The following is a 24,548-nucleotide window of genomic DNA, read 5'->3' as shown; positions in this document are numbered from 1 at the left end:
CCATTTAGATGTTCCTCATACACTGTGCATTACTATGTCCTCAATCTTCCATTGAAAAGTAGATATGAGTGAAACCCTCCTAATATACAAAAGTTCACAGATACTTAAGACAACAACATTAAAACTCATGATTTCACACACACAGTAGGAATAAAAGCATAGTAAAATCGACTGATATTAGGGTAGAATCACATTATTTCCTACTCAAAATATCTCAAATACCATCAGTATAAAATAGAATATACTGTAATTTTTTATACATATAAGAACATTCATCCCCTTCATATTTTGAAGCATATTAGAAAGTACTTAGTTTTTAAACTTTGGATTATTCTATATAATAAGAAAACTGATTTGGAATAATACATGAAAACTATTTTTGACTAACTTTCTACTGTGAATTCTGTGCTATTTTAAAAATCATTTTCAATTACATACTTTTGTAAATTTTTTACATATTTAAAGTCACTTTAAGGCATAAATTCTTTAGTCTGTTTGCATGTATATATTTCAGGGGGAAAATCTTTCATCCTTTATTACAAATGTAAAATTCCTCCACATTGTGTGATCCTTGATACTGAATACAGTTGTAGGTCCAGCTATACAATTTCCCACATTCTTCAGATTTAAGGTTTCTCTGTAGTATGAATTCTCATGTGTTGAATAAGTTTTGAGCACAGGTTAAAAATTTTGCCAAGTTGTTTACATTTATAAAGCTTTTCTCCAGTATGAATTCTCTCATGTTGGGTAAGACTCCAATGGTAATTAAAGGTTTTACTACATTTTCCACATTTGCAATGCTTCTTGTGAGAATGAATTATCTGATGTTTAGTAAGATACGATCTCCAAGCAAAGGCTTTACCACACTTTTTACATCTGTAAGGTTTCTCTCTAGTATGATCTATGTCAAGAAAGTTTTAAGGAGTGATTAAAGGCTTTGCCAAATAGGTCACATTCATAAGGCTTTTCTCCAGTATGATTTCTCTGATGGTCAGTAAGTTTTGAGGACTCCCTAAAGGCTTTGCCACATTCTCTACATTTATAAGGCTTCTCTCCAGTATGAATTCTCTGGTGGTAAGTAAGGTGTGAGGACCGGCTAAAGGCTTTGTCACATTCTCTACACTTGTAAGGTCTCTCTCCAGTATGAATTTTCTCATGTACAATAAGATACGAATGGCGTTTAAAGGCTCTGTCACATTTCCCACATTCATAAGGCTTCTCTACAGTATGAATACTGTGATGTTGAGTAAGTTTGGATTGTTCATAAAAGGCTTTACCACATTCTCTGCATTTGTAAGGTTTCTCCCCAGTATGAAATCTTCTCTCATGTACAGTAAGACATGAATGCCATTTAAAGGCTTGGCCACATGTCTTACATTTATAAGGCTTCTCTCCACTATGATTTCTTTCATGTTTCATAAGACACCAACGGTAATAAAAGGTTTTGCCACATTCTTCACATTTGTAAGGCTTCTCTCGAGAATGAGTTATTTGATGTTTAGTAAGGTATGAATGCCAAGAAAAGGCTTTTCCACATTCTTTACATCTGTAAGGTTTCTCATCACTATGAATGATCTGATGGCGAATCAGTTTTGAGAAGCGAATAAAGGCCTTACCACACTGTCCACATTTGTAAGGCTTCTCTCCAGTATGAATTCTCTCATGGTCAGTAAGAGTTGAAGACTGGCTGAAGGCTTTGCCACATTCTCTACATTTATAAGGCTTCTCCCCGGTATGAATTCTCTGATGTAGAGTAAGTTTTGAGCTGTAGCTAAAGGCTTTGCCACATTCTTCACATTTATAAGACTTTTCTATAGTATGAATTTTCTGATGTTGAGTAAGTTTTGAATGCTGGTAAAAGGCTTTGCCACATACTTTACATTTGTAAGCCTTTGCTCCAGTATCGACTATCTGATGCAAAGTGGGACCTGAAGGCCAATTAAATGTTTTACCACATTCTTTGTAAGTTTTTTTCCCAGTATTAATTTCATTATATCTATTTAGATAGAATATTTGATTGCAGACTCTCCCACAAGGATTACATTTGTAAGCTTCTTCCTTGGTACAAGTATTATCCTGCTCAGTATAATCTGAAGATTGCTTAAAAGATTTGTCCCATTTACTTTGTTTGTTTGTCTTTTCCACGATATGGATTACCTGATGTATACTGTGATCTGACCTTTGGTCAAAAACTTTCCCACATTTATAATGGTCTTCTGGAAACTGAGTTCTCTTATTAGTATTTGACTCCTCATTAAAGTTTTTCCAATGATCATTGCATTGATCATTTCCATCTCCATTATATGTACTCTGGTAATAATTGAAGATAGAAAGGCCTTTAGTCACACCTATTATTTCATTATACATGAACACTTATTCCCAAATAACTATTCTAAAATACCTATCAAACCAAAATGGTTATAAAAGAAAGTGCTCCCAAGTTTATGAAATTATATACATTAAGGAAAAATAATTAGCCCTGGTTGGAGTAGCTCAGTTGATTAGAGCACTGTCCCCATATGCCAAGGTTGCCAGTTTAATCCCCAGTCAGGGCACATACAAGAATCAACCAATGAATGCACAAATAAGTGGAACAACAAATCAATATTTGTCTCTCCCCCCACTTCCCCTCCCTCTCTAAAATCAATAAATAAGAAAACATTTAAAAAAAATTATTTCTGTTAGAATGATAAACTGCTAAAGTGATTACCCAATTAACCACATTAAAATTTTATATCTGCATTATAAATCTCTTAATTTTAGAAAGAATTTACTGAAAGTTTAATCCCACTTTATGTTTAGAAGAAGTCAAATGATTATCTACACCACAGATTATGTGAGTTCCCAGATATTCCACATTTCCTTCCCCAGAATGGATAACATTTAAAAATTGTTTTCAGTCTTTACACTTAGAAACACATTGTTCTGCAAATGTAACTAACAAGTGGGAGTTTTCACAAGATGTGTAATATCTTTGACCTATTCTGATAACAAAAATTTTATCATGAATAATTGTCACAGTTTAGTTCTGTCCTTATTAACATCCTTTCTTTTTGTCACTCTTTATCAAATTTCAAGGCTTTTATTATGTGTACATTATGAAAGCCACACTTTTGATATCTTACCACTATTATTTTAGGGAATAAATCTTCTATTCCTGGATTTTGCAAGGCCTGGGTGTCTTCAGATGATATAGCTGAAAGACACAAAATATATTACTATAGTTACAATACTCAAGTAAATATACTTTGAATTTACCAGCAATTATTGACCTAATTACCTTTTTGAGTATTCCAAGAGGAAGTTAAAGAGTTCACCGCATACCGAGATGGAAGTGTACATAGACATGCGTTGCCTTCTCATACAACCACAGAGAATATTACAAGTATATCTCAAAATAAACGACAACCAGAACTGTAAGAAAATTGATGTGTATGGAAGTCTGACAACTAAGGATTTAAAGAAGACACATTCAGCCTTGGCTGGTGTGGCTCAGTGGATTGAGTGCCAGCCTATGAACTTAAAAGTCACAGTTCAATTCCCAGTCAGGGCACATGCCTGGGTTGCAGGCCAGGTCTCCAGTTGAGGGTATGCAAGAGGCAACCAACCGATTGATGTTATCTCACACATCAATGTTTCTCTCCCTCTCTTTCTCCCTCCTTTCCCCTCTCTCTAAAAATAAATAAAATATATATATTTAAATTTTATTTATCTACTTTTTAGAGAGAGAGAAACAGCAATGTGTGAGATATACATCAATCAGTTGCCTCTTGTACACCCCCAACCAGGGACCTGGCCCACAACCCAGGCATGTGCCCTGATTGGGAATTGAACTAGTGACCTTTTGGTTCACAGTCCAGTGGTCAATGCACTGAGTCACACCAGCCAGGGCTAAGAATAAATAAAATCTTAAAAAAAAAAAAAAAAAAGAAGAAGACGACGACGACACATTCATCCAGATGGGTACTTTTTCTAAAACAGGGAGTCAAAGCAGCTCTACCTAATACACAGAAACAAACACAGGGAGGCTACCAAATTAAGTAGACAAAGAAACATAGCCCAAATGAAAAACAAAACAAAACACCAGAAAAAGAACTAAATGAAATGGAGATAACCAACCTATCAGACACAGAGTTCAAAACACTGGCGATCAGGATGCTCAAATAACTCACTGAGTATAGCAAAAACATATGGGAAGAAATGAAGGTTACACTAAGTGAAATCAAGACAAATTTATAGGGAATAAAGAGTGGAGAGAATGAAGGCGATAAACAAATCAATGATTTGGAACAAAAGGAATGAAAAAGCATTCAATCAGTATAGCAGAAATTAAAAATTATTTTTAAAAACAACAAAGATAGACTCAGGAATGTCTAGGAAACTTTAAACGTACCAACATCCGAATCATAGGGGTGCCAGAAGGAGAAGAAGAGCAAGAAATTAAAAACTTATTTGAAAAAATAATGAAGGAAAACTTTCCTAATTTGGCAAAGGAAATAGACACACAAGTCCAGGGAGCACAGAGAGTCACAAACAAGCTACATCCAAAGAGGATCACACCAAGACACATCAAAATTAAAATGCCAAAGGTTAAAGGTAAAGAGAGAATCTTGATTTCTCAAAAGAAACTTTGTAGGCAAGAAGAGACTAGCAAGAAGTATTCAAAGTGATGAAAAGCAAGGACCTACAACTAAGGTTACTCTATCTAGCAAAGCTATCATTTAGAATGGAAAGGCAGATAAAGTGCTTCCAAGACAAGGTAAAACTAAAGAAGTTCATTATCACCAAGCCCTTATATGAAATGTTAAAGGGACATATTTAAGAAAAAGATCAAAATTATGAACAGTAAAATGACAACAAACTCATAACTATCAACAAATGAATCTAAAAAAAACCCAAAAAACTAAGCAAACAATTAGAGCAGGAACAGAACCATAGATATGGAAATCATATGGAGGATTGTCAGTGGGGAGGGGGAAGGAGGAGAATGGAGGAAAAGGTGCAGGGATCAAGAATCATAACAAGTAGGTACAAAATCAACAGGGGTACATTAAGAATAGTATAGGAAATGGTAAACATTTTGTATCACGGCATGTTATGTATATAGGAAAATTTCAAAGAAATGCATTCCAATCATTTAAAAATAGTTCTAGTGTGTAATTTTAATAAAGAAGCATTTATTTGTTTTCCAAATGACAAGCAGAATATATTAAGAAAGTTACAAGAGTAGTAGAAGTGAATCAACCTGGCTGTGTAGGCTCAGGAAACAAGGTACAGAAGAAAGGCCCCTGGAGCTTAGAAGAGGAAAAGGCAAAGGGTTACTAAACTAGGGGAAAGAAGAGGGTGGAGAAAAAGGCATCAGCATGCTTCTGAGAGGAAGAGCAAAATAACAAAGCATTTAAATGGTATGAGAAATATTTCAGTTATTAATAATCTCATCTATTCTTCCACAAAATGTGTAAGCTGTAACTGTTCCTACAGATAAAAAGTTAACTTCTATATAAAGAATGTGGAGACTGGTGGCACTGGTTCTGATGATTGTGACACCCAAACATTCTTTGCCCTAAAAACAGATGCAAAGAATGCAGGCTGAAAACAGCCTCAGGAAGTCACAGACTACTGAGCAAAAACAAGGCAGTAAAAAAGATAACAACCATCTGGTGCCAGGCTGACCTTCACATATTGTGTTCAAAGCTTTGTAGATAATTTACTTGCACCCTACTTGGCAGAACAGCTGCATCCTGCTTGTCAAGATCCCTTGCATGCACGCTGCTAAATAAAAATGCACACCAGGGAAGGGTCAGGAGCATTCTCGTCTAGCAGGTGCTCCCCCTTCTCTCCCCAGGCAGACGGTCTCTGGGTCATTTCTTCCACATTGTGGGTCCTGCAGGTCCAGGAACCCCACAAAAGAAACCATAATAAAGTTGTAAAATATGAGCATAATGACTGATCTCTAAACTAAAAATTTCAGATTAAGTACAACATGATTAAAAGACATACTGAGGAAAACAAATGAAAAACCTAATCACTGTTTTTTTGCCTGAAGTAAACTTAAACTGAGGAACAAAAAATTTTCCTAAATATGAAGTGCCTAAGAATTCTATAACTCACTTCTTACTAAAGGAGTACATTCGAACACATTGTATCAGCACTTCTCAATCTAAAAGCACAAATTTAATAAAGATCTAATCAGAAAGTGAAAATACAAAGCACAATGAGATACCACCTCACACCTGTCAGAATGGCCATCATTAACAAATCAACAAACAACAAGTGCTGGCAAGGATGTGCAGAAAAGGGAACCCTAGTGCACTGTGGGTGGGAATGCAGACTGGTGCAGCCACTGTGAAAAACAGTATGGAATTTCCTCAAAAAACTAAAAGTGGAACTGCCTTTTGATCCAGCAATTCCACTGCTGGGATTATACCCAAGGAATCCTGAAACACCAGTTCAGAAGAACCTATGCACCCCTACAATCATAGCAGTGCTATTCACAATAGCCAAACACTGGAACCAGCCTAAGTGTCCATCAGTGGATGAGTGGATCAAAAAACTGTGGTACATTTACATGATGGAATACTATGCAGAAGGAAAGAAAGAAAGAAAGAAAGAAAGAAAGAAAGAAAGAAAGAAAGAAAGAGAGAGAGAGAGAGAGAGAGAGAGAGAGGGAGGGAGGGAGGGAGGGAGGGAGGGAGGGAGGGAGGGAGGGAAAGAAAGAAAGAAAAGGAAGGAAGGAAGGAAAGAAGGAAGGAAGGAAAGAAAGAAAGAAAGAAAGAGAGAGAGAGAAAGAAAGAAAGAGAGAGAGAGAGAGAAAGGAAGGAAGGGAAAGAAAGAAAAGAAAGGAAGGAAGGAAGGAGAAAGAAAGAAAGAAAGAAGAAAGAAAGAAAGAAAAAGAAAGAAAGAAAGAAAGAGAGAGAGAGAGAGAGAGAGAAAGAAAGAGAGAGAGAGAGAGAGAGAGAAAGGAAGGAAGGAAGGAAGGAAGGAAGGAAGGAAGGAAGGAAGGAAGGAAGGAAGGACGGACGAACTCTTATCTTTTGCAACAACATGAATGGAACTGGAGCGTATTATGCTGAGTGAAAAAAGCCAGGAGGCGAAAGACAAAGACCATATGATCTCACCTAATACAGAAACCTCATGAACAAAACAAACAAATGAGCAAAACAACCAGAAGCATGGAAACAAGGAACAGACTGACATTGACCAGATGGGAGGGGAAAAGGGGAGAAGGGAGGAAATAAGGTGAAGGATCTAGTCAAGGAACTAGTACAAATGACCTGTGGACAAGGACAACAGGGTGGGGATTGACTGTGGGAGGAGGGGAGGGGGGTGGGCAGGGGAGAGCAACAGGGGAAAAACGGGACAACTGTATTAGAACAATTAAAAAAAGAAATATATATATATATGACACAACCCAGGCAGCTTTGGACTGAACAAGAGAGAATGATAAAATCATAGTGATGGCCTTGGCTGGAGTGGCTCAGTGGTCTGAGTGCCAGCCTGTGAACCAAAAGGTCACAGGTTTGATTGCCAGCCAGTGCACATGACTGGGTTGTGGACCAGGTCCCCAGCTGGGTGTGTATGAGAGGCATCGATTAATGTAACTCCCGCTCATCGATCCCTCTCTTTCTTCCTCTCTTCCCCTCCATCTAAAAATAAAATTTAAAAAATCTTAAAATAAAATAAAATAAACTGATAGTGATGAAGAAATCAAGATCACAACAGAGACTTTCCTATGTGGTAGGCAATGTTCTAAGGTCGTCTGTGGCAGCAACTTATTGAAGAATTCTATGAGGTAATAGATGAAGGAAACTATTCTAAAGTGGAGAAACTACAAAATACAGGTTGGAAACTTCTTATGTTAGTTCATGCAAAGGAAAATGACATTTTGAAATGAAACAAAATTAGATTTTCTTATTTGGGGAAGTCTGTTGTGTTTGATGAAATCACTGAGACTGAACATTGTAGGATCTCATTTGAAGCATCCATAGAATTGGAAATTATTTGCCAGAAAATATGACACCTGCCCCCAGGGTCCCTGTGATTTCTGCAACAAATTTCTTTTTTTTTAAATTTTAATTTTAATTTTTATTTTTTAATGTTTTTTAGTCTGCAACAAATTTCAGAACCTCAACAACTTCCTTCATAAACGCCTTACATGAGACAAAAACAAAACCAAAAATAAAAAGGTTTAACATATATCCTTAGGGATGTACACTAATTTTCCCAGGTTCTCAAAGCAATAGAAGAGCGCCCAGACCATGGCAGCCCCCACAGCTGTTGTGATGAGGACGGTCAGTCAGGCAGGAGAATCCCGAAAGGACGCAGGAGCTTGGGACCTAATGGAGATGAGCTGGTTCTCTAGACAGCAACAGAAACCAACCTGGGCTTCTCAAAATCCTTGCCACTGAAGCACAGCTTCCCAAACCACACTTTAAGGTCTGACTTCCTCCAAGACCTTTGCATCTCTCAACAGTGTCATCAGCTGACCCATTCCCACCTACCTGAGTAGGTGGATAATGTCTCTTTTCTGTTCACATCCCAGCACTCCTTCATTTGCTCCAAAAAGGTGACCAGGTCTGGCTTAGAGAGAGCAAGACCTGTGTATTAAAAAATAGAACATGAGTTTTGATAGAGATTCTCCCATTTCCAATCCAGTTTGTACTCAGGTGAAAAGACATGGTAGAATATTACAATATTCTACAAAATGATTTTCCAAAATGTTGTTTTCAGTCAGCACCTTAATTATTCTAGATACTATGTGAAGTTTTCAGACACTGAGTTCCTATTTCAAGTACATCACAAAGTTTTTTCTATACCAGAAAAACCCCAATTTATTCTATGAGAACAAGAATCTGAAAGACTATCATACAAAAGGGAAGTCCACAAATGATGTAAAACTAATGAAGAAAACAAAAAACCTGTAGGTGCAGTAGGAACTCTGGAAGGAAGTCACCTCACCCAGGGAGACCAGGTTCCCGTAGTTCTCCAACATCACATCCACGTACAATTTCCGCTGAGCTGGGTCCAGGCATTCCCACTCCTCCTGAGAGAAATCTACTGACACGTCCTTGAAGGTCAAAGATTCCTGAAAAAAGAGACACATTTACCAAGGAGACACCAGCAGAAAGTTCATACTGCCATCCAATCTGAAAACAGTGTTAGAAGTGGTTTTGACCTAGGAAAGTACCCTGCATCATTCAATAAAGTCATTTTGACGCCGTAACACTCTCTGAAGTATTTTCTAATATTGAGAAATGAGGATGGCACATGTCCACAAGTCAACTGAGTGATTTTACTTTTCAGGAAAATAATCTTTAAAATGAAGGCCTCAACACAGACATATGTATTTGTGAGTGTTGTATTTGTATCACTCAGAATCAGCTGTGTGTATTTCTCAGCAGGAAAAGGCATGGTGAGTTTGAAGTTTAAGTATTTCTTCAAGTTTTATGTGGATAACAAAGAACTGCAGATTTGTAAAAATGCAGATTCTGTTTCAGGAGTTCTGAGATGGGGCCTGTGTTTCCACATCTTTAACAAGCTCACTTTTTACTTGTGACACCAATGTCTCTGGGCTATATGCCATACATCTGAATAGCATAGAAAAAGAAAACATAGGATTAAATTCATACATGATTGGAACTGAAAGTTTCATGGAATTTACAGTTCTCATACCACAGGAAGTATAGCAACCACAATCATATTTTAAAATTTACTGTACGTAATCTTAGAACAGAATTATTCTCCCTATGTTATCAAAGTATTTTGTGAAACGTAAAGAGTACACCATAGGTTTTACTACAAAGTGAAATAAAATTTTCAAAAAAAAAAAATTAAAATACAGGCAAATACATATAAAGAAACCTAATGAACATTCATAGCAGTTTCTATAACTGAGAATAACAAAAATCAAGAAGAAAACATAGCTCACCTAACATTAACATTTTATGCACACACAGATATACACATGGGAACTATGTATGTGATGAAATCACTGAGATTAGACTTTGTAGGATCTTATTTGAAGCCTCCATAGAATTAGAAATTATATCACTTTAAAAGTGATAGAAGCCCTGGCTGGTATGGCTCAGGGGATTGAGTGCTGGCCTATGAACCAAAGGGTTGCTAGATTGAGTCCCAGGCAGGGCACATGCCTGAGTAGAGGGCCAGGTTCCCAGATGGGGGCACATGACAGGCAACCACACATTGATGTTTTTTTCCCCTCTTTCTCCCTTCCCCTCTCTCTAAAAACAAATAAGTAAAATCCTTATTTAAAAAAGTGATAGAAAATAGGACTTTCAAATCCATGAATTCAAGATTATTTAGCAATTCTGTAAATATCATAAATCATTCTGTGGATGATATCTTTGGCGTTTTACAAACACAAGAGGAAAAACAACTGATGAAAAAGAAGTTAAAAGCTTTTGTTACTCAGTCTTCAATTTCTTTGAACATTTTTGTGTATCATTAGTGGAGAGCTGTCTGCTGTGACATTACACAGGAAAAATAAAGAAAGAAATCATTATGTGAAAATGGTAAAAAAAAAAACCCAACATTAATTTATGCAAATGCCAATGCACATGTACCTCCCACATCTGTACTCTAATAGTGTATTTAAATAGCAATCTAGTGAGCACGTCTCTTCTATCTACTCTTTTTTGTCAGTACATTCTGAGCTCTCCTGACGGTAAATGTGCATTTTCTTACCGCTGGTCTACAGACCTCATGCTGCGGTCACATGAACCTAACCCTGCATGTCCCTTCTTCACCGATGCCTAAGCCTCTGAGCCCATCCCAACAGGGATGATAGACATGGGTCCTTTCCCTGGTTGATCTAACACAAAAAGGATGCTTTCAGTAGTTGGTTGTTAATTCAAGTAGGGAATTAATTCTTCACGTCCTTGGGGAGCCTGGAGAAAGATAATGCAGAGAAGGCTCTGGGACAAAGGAGAGAATTATACAAGCTGCTGACCTTGACCATAAAATGAAAAGAAAAAAAAGAGCAGATAAAAACCTCACTAGGCAAGAACATCAAAAGTAGGGAATTTAAAAAGGTTGCAGGTTCGAAATCCAGAGATGTTAGAAAGAAAAGCTGACACAGCCTCTGACCCAGGCCACATAGTTTACCTGAGAAGTAGCCATGGCGTCCTGGTCCTGCTGTGGGTTGTTTCTTCAGGCGACGATATGCTGAGGAGGCCTGTCTGCATGTTGAGAATGTGCCTTCAAAGGCGTCCACACAGCCCCTTCTTCCACTTCCACCATACTCACTGGCAGAAGGATCTGGAAATGTTAAAAAGGCCACCCTCTGGTGTTCTTTTTTCACAGGAGACTCAGGAACAGTGAGCTCCTGCACGGAGACCACACTGTGAGCTTTTTCTTTCTGCTTTCATGTGCTCTCTCCTCCCACAGAAGTGCACAAACTCCTACAGCAATGAGAACGTGCGCTTCTCTCCTGGACTCCTAAACCCAACAGAGCACCCATTACTTGCCCTGACCAGAGCCGGATCCTCACTCTCAAAAATGCATCCCAGAGTGCGTTTCCCTTCTTCTTCACCCTCTGGGTCTCCTGCAGATAACCTTTGCCCTTTCTTTCTTCTAAACTCGAAGGGCTCTTCTTTTGCCTCTGTCTTCTGTTCCCGGAGCCCACTTCTTCTACCTCTGGATTCCTAAATAAAATTTCTTATGTAAACAAAACAACAAAAAAGAATGCATCTCAGAGCCCTCCTGCTAATCCCTGGGCCCACCTTAGCATCACGTGGAGCACCTCATAAAACAAGGATGCTCCACACAGAGCACTTGTCACTTTGTGGAGGATGGCACTGCTGAACTCATTTCTTAAAACTCCTCATGTGACCTAACAGGAACCTCTGAGGGAACAGTATAGCTTTAAAATTAGTTGTTGTTTTTTTGTTGTTGGTGGTGGTGTTGCCTTTTTTTTTAGAGAGGAGAAGGGAGGGAGAAGGAGAGAAACATGGATAGGCTGACTCTCACACACAACCCAGGCATGTGCCCTGACCAGGAATCACCTTTTGCTTTGGGGGACAACGCCCAACCCACTGAGCCACACTGGTCAGAATGGAACAGTTTAGCTTTAATAAGCATGCAGACCCCTTGGAGATATAGATCCCACTCTAAGTTATAATTCTATAGGTGTGCAGTAGGGCCCATGAAATGGCATCTATAACTAGTTCCCTCCTGGTACCTGCATGGCTCCCCCACAGCTGTTTTCCATAGCACTGGACGACAGATATATCAGACCCAGCACACCTCAGACCTCTAGGTACTGTAAAGGCTTGGGCAGGAGCTTCCAGGACAGGCTGCCATGGAAGAATTCCTTTTTCTTTTCCAGGAAATTACAGTGAATTATTTTTTTAAAAAAATGATAACATAGGTTGTAAAGATGAAAACTTAACAAAAAAGTTAGCTATAAAAACATGCTCATCAAATTACCAAGTGAATAGGTGGGCTCTGTGGGAACCACATTTCAGGTCAATCCAGTCCATCCTTCAATATTTTCAGAGAATGGACAAGAGAGACTTGAGAGGAACCACTGCTCTGTGGCTCACAGACACTGATTCAACAAATCACATAAAGGGAAAGAAAAAGCTGCTGAATATTAGATGAACTCATGAAACTACGTTCTGACTGTTAAGATCACTGGCATCCTTACCAAGTGTAGTGATATAGCCTCATATTACAGACTAAATACCAATGGATGTTTCAACATATACTAAAGAGTAGAAAGGATGCAAGCTCAGAATATAAACTAGACACAATATAGGTAAAAGAAAAACAATTTGTGATTTTTGTTTGTTTGAGATTTTGTTTATTAGTTTTAGAGAGAGGGGAAAGAAGGGAGAAAGAGAGGGGAGGTCACATCAATGCGTGGTTGCCTCTAGCATGCCCCCAGCTAGGGACCTGGCTTCAACCCAGGCATGTGCCCTGACTGGGAATGGAACCAGTAACACTTTGGTTCGCAGGCCAGCGCTCAATGCACTGAGCCACACCAGCAAGGGACTGGGATTTTTTTTTTATTTTTTTTTTTATGTAATGATGTCTATGGTCAAAGTTTTAAAAAGTTAAAAGACTACCTCATATTTAGAAAAGAACGTTAAGTGCTGGTTAAGAAATATCACCAATGCTTATTTCAAAAGTTTATGACTACATACAGAAAAGCAGATATTCAACAGAGTAAGATTTATGTCAATGTTTTTAAAAAACATAAATTCAATGTGAGATGTAGAAGGAAAAGTAAATCCATAGGGCAGGGAAAAAAGAAGACCCAATATTTTAAATATTCTTTGAAAATGCATCATGTGGTAACAGACTCAGTTACTTCATGTCCCAGGTCACCTCCCTCTGGCCATCCCAGGAAACGAGAAGGGAGCCATGACTGACAGACAAGTCTTGCCCTCTGAGTGAATGAGGGTTGCAGTTGGAGGCAAGTGATTATATAATTCACAAGCCCTATAAACTGGAGATGTGTAATTATCATTCAAATCTATTTAAGGGAAACAATTCACCAAATGTTAAAGTAAATAGATTATAAAGTCACAAGAGGTATCTCACAACTTAATCATCCACATCCCATCAGCTCACCACTCATCCACATCGAGTTCCCCTTCTTCCCGCTGCTCTGTAATTTCTGTGTATGGATGCGTTTCTGTCTCTTCCCCGTTTCTCTGCACTTTTGTGCTTTCCTGTGTGTCCCCTCCCCCCTCCCCTGCTCGTTCTCCCCTCTTCTCTGTTCCCGTCCCTACACCTGTTTCGTGAAAGGACGGAAACCTATTTCACCTTCACTTACTCTACTCCCTCATCTGATGGCTCCGCTCCCATCTCCATGCAACCTGCGTCCCTCCCCACCCCGCGCCTGTGTCCTCTCTGGGGCCGCTGTGAGTCTTCCCGTCACCACCACCCACCCACTCCAGCTCGGTGACTTCAGCGCTGTTTCTCCCTATGACCCGTGACCCCAAACCTCGTTGCCGTCCCCGCTGTCGCGCCCCTAATCCCCTCAGAACCCCTCCCTCCGTCCGAGCGCCTCGCCCTGTGCCGCCCCCACGCCTGCGCACAGGCCCCCGCCCCGTCAGCTCCCCGCGTCTCCCCGGGGCCCCTCCGTCTCCCCGGCATCTCTCCCGCCCTCCTCCCCGGCTGCCCCCCCCAGTGACCCCTCACTCCCACGGCGCTGCCCCGTCCCTCCCCCACCCCCGGCGTCGCCGTCTCCCACGGCCCCTCACCGGCCTCTCCTCCCTCTCACGGCCCGTCTCCCTCACCCCGTGTCCGGATCCCCTCACAGCCTCGTCCCGCCGCCGTCCCGCGGGCTCCTCGCCCTCACCGCCTCCACAAAGGCCCTCCCGCGGGGGCAGGTCACCTCTTCTGGGGACACCGCGGACTTCCCTAAGTCCCACCCCACGGAGAGTGCGCTCGTCCTGCGTTCGGGTCTCGTATTAAATGGGGGTTGGGGGGCGGGGGCTGCAGATCCCCGGCCGCGGTGCAATGGGGCTCCGGGGGCCGAGAGCGGCGAGAAGGGGGAGGCGCACAGTGTTTGACCGCATCTCCCGGGGCTTTAAACAAAGCGGCTGGAACGGCTGCCTAGGTAAGGGCTTTAAGCAGCTAAGCCACGCGGCAGGCGGTGCCCCACGGCCCGAAGTCGGAGGGAGTACAAGCAGGACGGCCTCAGAGTTTCCCCGAAAAGAACACGGAGCCCCCGCCCCCGCGAGCTAAGCGGTCAGGGTTCAAGGCCTCTCACAGCGACGCCGGACTCACCGCTCTGGGAGGCTCGGGAGCGGGCATTTCCACGCCCGCAGCGCCCCTCGGCACTCGCACTTGCGCACGACTATGCACCGAGCCGACCAGGTCAGCACCAGGAAGGCCGCCGTCAGGGAGACGCGGAACACCCTGCTACTCCAGAGCCGCTCCTCGGGCTGCAAGACACTGAGCATGCGCTTTGCCTCGGAAGTCCAGTCCTGCGGGATCGGAATTGTTGCGGAGTGGTTCTGGCAAGTGGCTGAGCGTGAAAAGTGGCCACACCAGTGATGAGACAGCGGCCTGAAGGGGAGGGGGGGATACAGGGGCACAACAAGGGCTCCCCCTCGCTCTCCTTGGGTATAGCCTGTCCTTGTTCATTGTGTTTGACTTACCGCCTTCATTATTCCTAAAATTTGTAAGGTTGCGCTCCAAAATTAATATTACGATGACCCTCCAAGTATCCAATTTTGGATAATATCTTTGCCACATATTCTATTTTTAACATTTCTTAGACGTATATTGACTGATGTTTAGTAATGTTTGACCATCAGTTAAATACATTGTAAAGCTCATCATATTTTAACTTCTCCGCCAGAATGAATTTCTGATGCTCAGTGAAAGTTCTTCCTACCTAAAGTCCTTCCAAAGTCATTATATTTGTAGTTCCCCTCTAATGAGTATTAACTGTGGTATCTGTTTATCAGAGAATAAATCAAAACTTTCCCAATTTTATTGCAAAGGCCACTTTTCATAATAAGAATTCTTTCCAATTGTAAAGAGAAATAACGATATGAAAGAGAAACATGGATCTATTGCTGTCTTCTACTCGCTGGGGACCTAATCCGCAGCCCAGGCACGTGAGTGACAAGAACCACAACCGCCACCTTTCGGTTTACAGGTTTACAGGTTTACAGGACGAGCTCCAGCCATGTGAACCATACTGGCCAGGGCCTGAATATGTTTTTACAAAAAAAAAAAAAAAAAAAATACAATGTTGGGAATGATTTTGGTGATATTTGGAGGATAGATTGTGGAGATTATACATTGATATGTAATACTGCAAATAGTCATGTTGGGATGAAAGATCTCAACGTGCACACCCATGTTCATAAACAAATTAAATACATGGTTGGAGGAACTTTTCATCAAACTCAAAACCATTGGGAAATGGACAATTATCATTGAAAGTGCGGAATTTATTTTCTTTAAAGGAAGTTTTGTTGCTTGTAAATTTTACAAGGGAGTGAAATGAAAATATTCATAAGAATAAAGACCATCTCCTCAATCAATGGAAAGTTCTGACATGTCTCCTTGCAGCATTACTATAAAACAGATACAAATTATTAGATTATTAAACACATCAAAATTATAATAGACTTCAAAAATCTGAAAAACGCAAGCACTTGTGTAACCTGGTGAATTAATCTCTGCATCACAAAAAGACAGACTATTCATTTTTAAACACATAATGGAACAATACTATCAACCAGATTCCACTAGCATCTGTGTTACAGATGGAAGGGGCTGCCTCTGGGATTGAGCCCTTCACCTGTGGGATCTGATGCTATCTCCTGGGCCATAGTGTCAGAATTGCTTTAAATTATACGAAACCCAGTTGTCATCCCAGAAAATTGGAAGGGGGAAAACCCCGCACATTCAGTGACCAGAAGTGTCAGAAGTGTAGTGTCCAGTGTGAGTGTGGTAGTTGAGTGAGAGTAAAGAGGGCACAGAAGAAAGAAACCACAGTAGGTATTTTTTCTATACAAAAAGAGGGAAACAGATTTTTCTTTATAAGAACACTCTACCAGCCACGAGAATTATACCCATTCTTTAAAAATGCTTATAATACTATACACCAAGACTATGCATATGTGCCATGAAACAAGTCTTGATAAGTTTTAAAAGACTTCAAGTCATAAAAATTATTTACAACCACAGTGAATTTAAAATACAACTCAATAACTGAAAAATCTTTGGGAAATCTTGAAATATTTGGAAAATAATAATGGGCCTTGCACTAACCCTGGGACAAAGAATAAATTAAAGTGGGAGTTAGAATGGATTCTGAGCCCAATGAAAATAAAAAGAGAACATACCACATTTATAATTTGCCCCTGCAGCAGAAAAGATTTTAAATACCAGCCAACAGCCCTGGTTTGTGTGGTTCAGTGGATTGAGTGGTGGCCTGTGAACCAAAAGATCACCGGTTCCTATTCGATTCCCTGTCAAGGCACATGTCTGGGTTGCAGGCCAAGTCCCAATTAGGCATGTGCAAGAAGCAACCAAACTGCACATTGATGTTTCTCTCACTCTGTCTCCCTCCCTCCCCCTCTCTATAAATAAATAAATAAATAAAATCTTTAAAAAAGAAACCATCCATCAAAAAAAGACAGCATTTGAACAAAACACCTATAAGCCTAAAGTTTCTTTCTTTTTTCTTTTTAAAGATTCTATTTATTCTCTTTTAGAGTGAGGGAAAGGAAGGGATGCCTCTTGCACGTCACCTACTGAGCACCCGGCCTGCTACCCAGGCATGGGCCCTGACTGGGAATAGATCCAGCGACCCTTGGGCTCACAGGCCAGCACTCAGTCCAGTGATCCACACCAACCAGGGACTAAAGCTTCTCTTATTTTCATTTTGTGTGCTTTGGTTTTCTGTACGTCGCAGTGAATGTCCTGCCTGTAAATGGACTAAGTTGGAAACAGCTCATCCTGGTGGAAGGCTTCCTGAGGTGTGGACAGCATGGAGAAAGAGACCTGGGTACTTGAGATTATTTACAAATACTTAATCACAATAAAGCAGTTGAAAATGTTGTAAATGAAAACACATAGTCCATGGTGGGCAGGCAGACAATGAAAGGCAATGTATTTCTGGATGAATTTATAAAGGGCTCTTTTAATGGAAAGAGAGAATGTAAAATGGAAGAAATGAGGATAATAATGTAGAAAGGGAATCCCTGAATTCAAGATTTCAAATGTGGTACAATAATTGGAGATAAAGTGGTCCCATCTGTAATCTTTATTTTCAGAGGTTTAGGTAGTAAAGAAAAAAAAGAGGGACATTAAAAAAAAAAAAACATGAAAAATAACATACGAAATTAAAGTCACTAAAAGAAAACCCGTCAGCTTTCTTTTTTTTTTTTTTTTTTTTTTTACGTGTCCGCCGCCGCCAGGGCCGCCCCCGTCAGCTTTCTGAAAGCTTTGCTAGAGTATCACAAATTCCTAAATTCTCTTTGGCTTACCACAACAAACCTTTATTTCCTCCTCATCTTACGTCTATTATTTAATAACATACTTAATGCCTGCGTTTTTCAGATTTTTGAAGTCTATTATAATTTTGATGTGTTTAATAATCTAATAATTTGTATCTGTTTTATAGTGATGCTGCAGGGAGACATGTCAGAACTTCCCATTGATTGAGAAGATGGTCTTTATTCTTATGAATATTTTCATTTCACTCCCTTGTAAAATTTACAAGCAACAAAACTGCCTTTAAACAGTGCAAGCTTAATATCAATGGGAAGAGATGTGCAATTTTACAGGACAGTTATAATCAGAAATAATATCACAATCTGCTTCCATCAAATTTATCTGTCCCTCTTGTTCACACAAGACAATTACTTCTGTCCCAAAAGAAATTTTAAAAATTTCTATGTACACATGACTTCAATCACAGATGATTATTGATTTTAGAAGGAGAGAGGGCCCTGGTTGGTGTGGCTCCGTGGATTGAGTGTCAGCCTGTGAAACAAAAGGTCACCAGTCCAATTCCCACTTAGGGCACATGCCTGGGTTGCGGGTAGGGTCCCCAGTTGGGGGCGTGTGAAAGGCAACCACACATTGGTGTTTCACTCCCTCTCTTTCTCCTTTCCTTCCCCCTTCTCTAAAAATAAATAAGTAAAATCTTAAAAAAAAAAGAAGGGAAGAGAAAGAGGATGGGGGAGAGAGAGAGAGAGAGAGAGAGAGAGAGATTGATTTGTTGTTCTACTCATCTATGTGATTCTTATATGTGCCCTGACATGGTATGAAACTTGCAACCTTGGCTTACCAGGATGACACTAACTGACCTACCCAGCCAGGACTTTATTGTAATATAGCGTCATATGGCGTAAAAGTAGTATTTTTTTTTTTGCTATCCTGATCGCTACATCGATGAAGGTGATATGCAGCAGTGATCACCCACTTCCAAGGAAACATTTGCAAATATCAGAAGATTTTTTACATTGTCACAACTGGGGTGGTGCTAGTGGTGTCTACAGAGTACAGTCCAGTGATAACGTGCACATCCAACGCTGCATAGGACAGCTCCATACAACACAGAATGATCTGACCTCCAACATCAATAGAACACAACTTTTCTTTTTAGATGAGACCCGCCCCCCCCACCTAAATACGTCTATTTTTGGTTTTAATAGACCAATCTGATCTTAGTTTCAGAACCCCAGAGTACTCCATCCACAAACCCTAAGAAAAACACGTGTTTCAGGTCCTGTACAAAGCTCTCTGTCTGCACCCTGCTATGACACCTGAAAATGGAACTTCAAGAGGTGTCATGTAGCTTTTCCAAAACCTGTGAGGAACAAACTCATTGATTTCCCATTTCTTTACACTCCTGTTGGACCTTGGACCACTATCAAATACGCATCGCTCTAGTTTGTAAATGTTATTTTAATAAAGTTACAACAATAACACTAAACAATTATATGTAACAAAGAATTAAAAGCAATTCTGCATCATTTCTTTCCAAAAACAGGAGAGCACAAAACACTTCCCAACTCAATTTATGAAGCTAGTATCAACATAATACCAAAATAAGACAACAGCATTAAGAAAAAGAAAATTATCAACTGAATACCACATGAAGATGCAAAACTTCCTAATATATTAGCAATAGAATCATCAAAAGACAGAAAGAATAATACACCGTAAATACATTGGGTTTATTTTAAACATAGAGACTATTACCAATTCCAATCAATGTAATCCACAAAGTTAAAGGCTAAAGAAATCACAAGATTCTATGAACTGATGCAGTAAAACCATTAAGAAAATTCAACCCCATTTATTTAATAAGCTTTCAGAACACTAGGTATTGGAGGATATTTCTTACCTTGATAATAAGCAAGTACCAAAATCTCAGAGCAAACATCACACTTGATGGTTGAATTTTTTCCAAAGAGAGAGCACCAGGCAAGAATGTCCACTCCTTCCACTGCTAATTGACATTGAATTAAAAGTTCTAGCCCTGGCTGGTGTTGCTCAGTGGATTGAGTGCCTGCCTGCAAACCAAAGGGCCACTGGTTCAATTCCCAGCTGGGTTGCGGGCTAGGTCCCCGGTTGGGGGTGTGCAAGAGGCAACCACATATTGATGTTTCTCTCCCTCTCTTTCTGCCTTACCCTCTCTCTAAAAACAAACAAATAAAATCTTAAAAAAAAAAAAAAGAATTCAGAGAACAGCATTTGCTAGTGTGGTTCAGTGGACTGAGCATCATCAGTTTGCAGACCAAAAGGTTGCCTGTTTGATTCCCAGTCAGGGCGCATGTCTGGGTTGTGGGTCAGGTCCCAGTAGGGGAATGCAAAAGGCAGCCAATTGATGTTTCTCTCGCACATCAGTAATTCTCTCCCTCTCTTTCTCCCTCCCTTCTCCTCTCTCTAAAAATAAATAAATTAAAAAATATAAAGTACACAGTTTTATCCTTTTACATTTAGATATGTAAGAATTAACAAAATCCAAGTTTCTTTATGCTACGCCTAAATTATCACATTAGTGGTACATGAAAAAAATCTTGGATAATTAAAACATGACACTGAGAAGTAGCTTTTTGAGGTAGCACGCGGCTTAGTGCTGTCTGTCAGCTTGCACCATGGCATACTGTAGCCAGGGCCAAAAATTGCAGGTGACAGTGCAGCCCATAAACCTCATCTTCAGATACTTGCAAAATAGATCTCAGATTCAGGTGTGGCTTTATGAGCAAGTGAGTATGTGGACATAGGGCTGTGTCACTGGTTTTGGTGAGTACATGAACCTCTTATTAGATGATGCAGAAGGGATTCATTCTAAAACAGGGTCAAGAAAACAACTGGGTCAGATCATGATAAAAGGAGGTAATTATTACTCTCCTCCCAAGTGTCTGCAACTAGAAATAACTAATGAAGTGAGAAATTGTTGAGAAGCAATACAGTTTGTGTTTTTTAGGTGTTCTCTGTTGGGAGTATAATTCTTAAACATTTATTTGTATTGCTTTGATTACCCTCTTGTTATTACCAAGAGGGTAATCAAATTACAATAAATGCTATGTGATTGTTTTTATTAAAATTTTTTTTTACAAAAGGACACCAATGTACTTGGGTAAAAAACCAGTCATGAAGAAAGAACATTTCACCAAACACTTCAGTTAGCAGAAAAGACTGGGTGCATTTCCCCTGACATTGCAGTGGGGAAAGGGGACTGACCAGAGCTCCTGACTAAGCAGAAACCAGTAGAATAGGGAAAAGGAGGAAAAAATAGATTGAGACAAAAAGTCAAAGAGCTGAAACTGTAAAAATTCACAAATCTAAGGACAGAGATCGGATAATAATAAAATGAGGAAATCATATCCTAAAAAGAGCTGGGGTGGCTTTATTCTAAGATGACACATACTATAAGACCAAAACTCTCACAAAACACAAAGAACATTATGTACAATGATAAATAGCTCCATTCACCAGGAAATTATATGCATATAACATGAGAGTGCCCAAGTACTGACAGAAATGCAGACGGGAAGAGGCGCCAGCACAGTAATCGTAGAGGACTTCACTACTTCGGTTTTAGTTATGAATACAAGCAAACACGAGATTAATAAGGAAGCAGAACATCTGAATTACGCCACAGACGCATGGAATCTACAACAATATACAGAACACTGTACCAAACACCAGCAGAAAACATTCTTCTCAAGCACACATGAAACATTCTCCACGAAAAACCACAAGACCAATATTAAAAATGCTTTACAAATTGAATTCGTAAAAGGTATCTTCTTTAACTGCAATGAAATAAAACAAGAAACTAATCCAGAAAAACCTACAAAATGTGGAAAGTAAAATACCATTTTTAAATAACCAACGGTTCAAAGAAATGACAACAGAATTTTAAAAAATCTAGATGAAAATAAAAGTACAACATACTAAAATTTACAGAATGCAGCAAGAGCAGCATTAATAGGTAATAAGTGTAAGTACTTACACGAAAAAAATAAAGATCTCAGCCCTGACTGGTGTGGCTTAGTGGGTTGGGAGTGGTCCAGCTAACTGGAAGGTCACCCGGTAGATTCCCTGGTCGGGGCACATGCCTGGGTTATGGGTGTGTGAAATGCAACCAAGATCAATGTTACTCTCCCTCTTTCTCCCTCCTTTCACCTCTCTCTAAAAATAAATAAATAAAATCTTTTAAAATAAAGATCTCAAACTGGAAATCTACTTTTACACCTAAAAAAAAAAAACCTAACTTAAATTTTAGTAGGACAGAGGTAAATAAAGATTAGAGCTCATTAAAAGAGAAAGTAGAAAAACCCATTATAGAAACCACAAACCAAGAGTTGGTTTTTTGACCTAATTAACAAATTTACAAACCCTTTCCTACACCTAGAAAAACACAGAAGATTCCAATAAATCAGAAATGCAAGAGGGACTATTTCAATTGATGTAAATCTCAAACAATTTTAAGACAATCATATGAACAGTTATACACAAACTACATAATCTAGAAGATGGGGTAAATTTCTAAAACCAGACAAGGACCATTCATGAAAAAATTTAAAATGTAAAGGAAATTATAACTAGACAGATTCAAGCAGTAATTAAAAACACACAACAAAAACCTAGAACAGATGGCTTCATTGCAAAATCCTACCAAGCACTCACAAGGAATTAACGATCCTGCCAAAATTCTTCCAAAAATTTCCAGAGACAACACTTGTAAACTCATTCTACAGAGTCTGCATGATTCTGATAGCAAACGCAAGAAAGACACAAGAAGGAAAAAGAAACTATAGGCTAATATTCTGCGTCAATATTGATGCAAAAACAAAATACTACTAAATGTAGTTCAACAGCACATGAAAGCAGTTATACATCATGACCAAGAGGAATTTATTACTGTAATACAAGTACGTTTCCACATACAAAAACCAATTAATGTAACCCACCACACAAATAGAATAAGTAAAAGGACATGATCTCAAATGATGGAGAAAAGGCATTGGACAAAATTCAACAACCTTTAAAAGAAGTATTGTTACGGCTACATAGGCGAGATTGAACACTCTGAAGCAGTGTATAAAGTAAGCGAAGGATTTTTAATAATGGCCAGGAGTTGGGCAGACCCTGAGCTGGTCTCTAACATGCTCCAACCTACAATGGAGTCTAAACACTGGGTTTTTATACTGGTGCAGTCTCTTTGTTTCTTCTTTGGCGGGAAACAGCCTTAGGAAGAGGGGTGCTGGGCAGGACCAAAGGAATGTCTTGGCAGTAACAGGAACAGAAATTTGCAAGGCTATAAGGTTATCTCTGGCAGCAGCATAGCTCTCCAGCCAGGGAGGATCTCTTTGCAAAGCAATTTATTTTCAAAGGGCTAGATATCCTGTAAAGTATAACTTTCACAAATGTTATAAACCAGACACAAGCAAGCAAATGGAAGGTGATAAAGAGGCTGAGGTGCTTTTAGCTTGTAAATCACTAATTGCTATAACACTCCTTCTTACATTCCTTTTTCCAAGGCCTTTTAGCAAGTCCTTGCTACTTCTTACAAAGAACATTTAAAGCCCTTACATACTTACATATTTAGCAGACCTTTGAAACTTTTTACAGGGAATATTTGGTGCCCCTACAGTGTTAACAGTAAAGCACCTCAATGTTAATAAAGGCCATATTTGAAAAGGAAACGGGAGCATTTGAGATCTTACCCCCCAGTACAGTTTGGCTCAAATAAACTCTTACAAAAATATATTTAAAAAAAACAAAAACAAAAAAAAACAGTTACCATGATACTCAATGGTGAACATCTGAAAGCTTCAGATTCTTGCTGATGAAAAAGGCAAGGATGTATACTTTGGCACTCAACAAAGTACTGGCAGTCAAAGCCAGAACAATTAGATGAGGAAGAAAAGCACCCAAAATGAAAAGAAGTAAAACTGTCTTTCTTCACAGATGAAAAAAATCTTACATGCAGAAAACCATTGATTCCACAAAAAATGTTACAAACTAGAAAACTTTTATAGGAAAGTTGCAAGTAAAGACTCCAAAAAGAGAGAAAGAGCACCATGCAGTTTTAGAAGAGAGATCCATGGGCTTTAAAAGGGCAGAGGGGGAACCATGTGGTTTGTAAGGAGGCAGGAGAGAACCACGTGGCTTTGAAGTGAAGATAAAGAACCATGCGTGATTCAGTGCAACATAGCACGTTTTGCTGGACTGTTATACAGAGGCTGATGACATCATACCCCAGATCCTGAAGGAAAGAGCTGACAGATAAGGGGTGGGGAGCTATTGGGCTTGGTTTTGGTTTAAAGTCTTTTGGGGAGCAAGGGAAGTGCTGGGTGTCATGGGAGAACAGGATCTGAGCAGGAATGCTTACTGCCCTCCCCAGATTGGAATATTGTAAATAAAGACATATTTCCTCAAAAAAAAGAAAGACTCCAAAAAGAAACTTAAAATCTATTTACTAGAGCATCCAAAAGGTACACATACATAGAAATAAATGTAGCCAAGAAGGTATAAGATTCATACACTGAAAATGACAAAACATTGCTAAAGCAAAGGAGACACAC

The 24,548-nt window shown here is 39.5% G+C and overlaps 1 protein-coding gene and 1 pseudogene across 1 annotated transcript; one reads left to right on the top strand and one right to left on the bottom strand.

The window, feature by feature from the left end:
• Positions 1 to 412: 412 nt before the first annotated feature.
• LOC149995321 (uncharacterized) lies at positions 413 to 14,911 on the bottom strand. Its single transcript, XM_090261365.1, has 6 exons — positions 14,761 to 14,911; positions 11,125 to 11,663; positions 8,959 to 9,085; positions 8,502 to 8,597; positions 3,126 to 3,196; positions 413 to 2,310 (listed from the first exon to the last, which is right to left on the bottom strand). Exons 2-6 carry the CDS (start codon positions 11,137 to 11,139, stop codon positions 907 to 909), a joined length of 1,713 nt encoding a protein of 570 aa, XP_090117491.1. The 5' UTR covers positions 11,140 to 11,663; positions 14,761 to 14,911; the 3' UTR covers positions 413 to 906.
• A 5,695-nt stretch (positions 14,912 to 20,606) lies between these two features.
• Positions 20,607 to 20,883, top strand: LOC149995320 (small nuclear ribonucleoprotein E pseudogene; annotated as a pseudogene).
• Positions 20,884 to 24,548: the final 3,665 nt, after the last annotated feature.

Source organism: Furipterus horrens, unplaced genomic scaffold, assembly GCF_987537825.1.
Source record: "Furipterus horrens unplaced genomic scaffold, mFurHor1.1.pri manual_scaffold_13, whole genome shotgun sequence".
In the NCBI taxonomy this organism is placed as follows: Eukaryota; Metazoa; Chordata; class Mammalia; order Chiroptera; family Furipteridae; genus Furipterus; species Furipterus horrens.
This window is presented reverse-complemented; position numbering and strand designations above follow the sequence as displayed.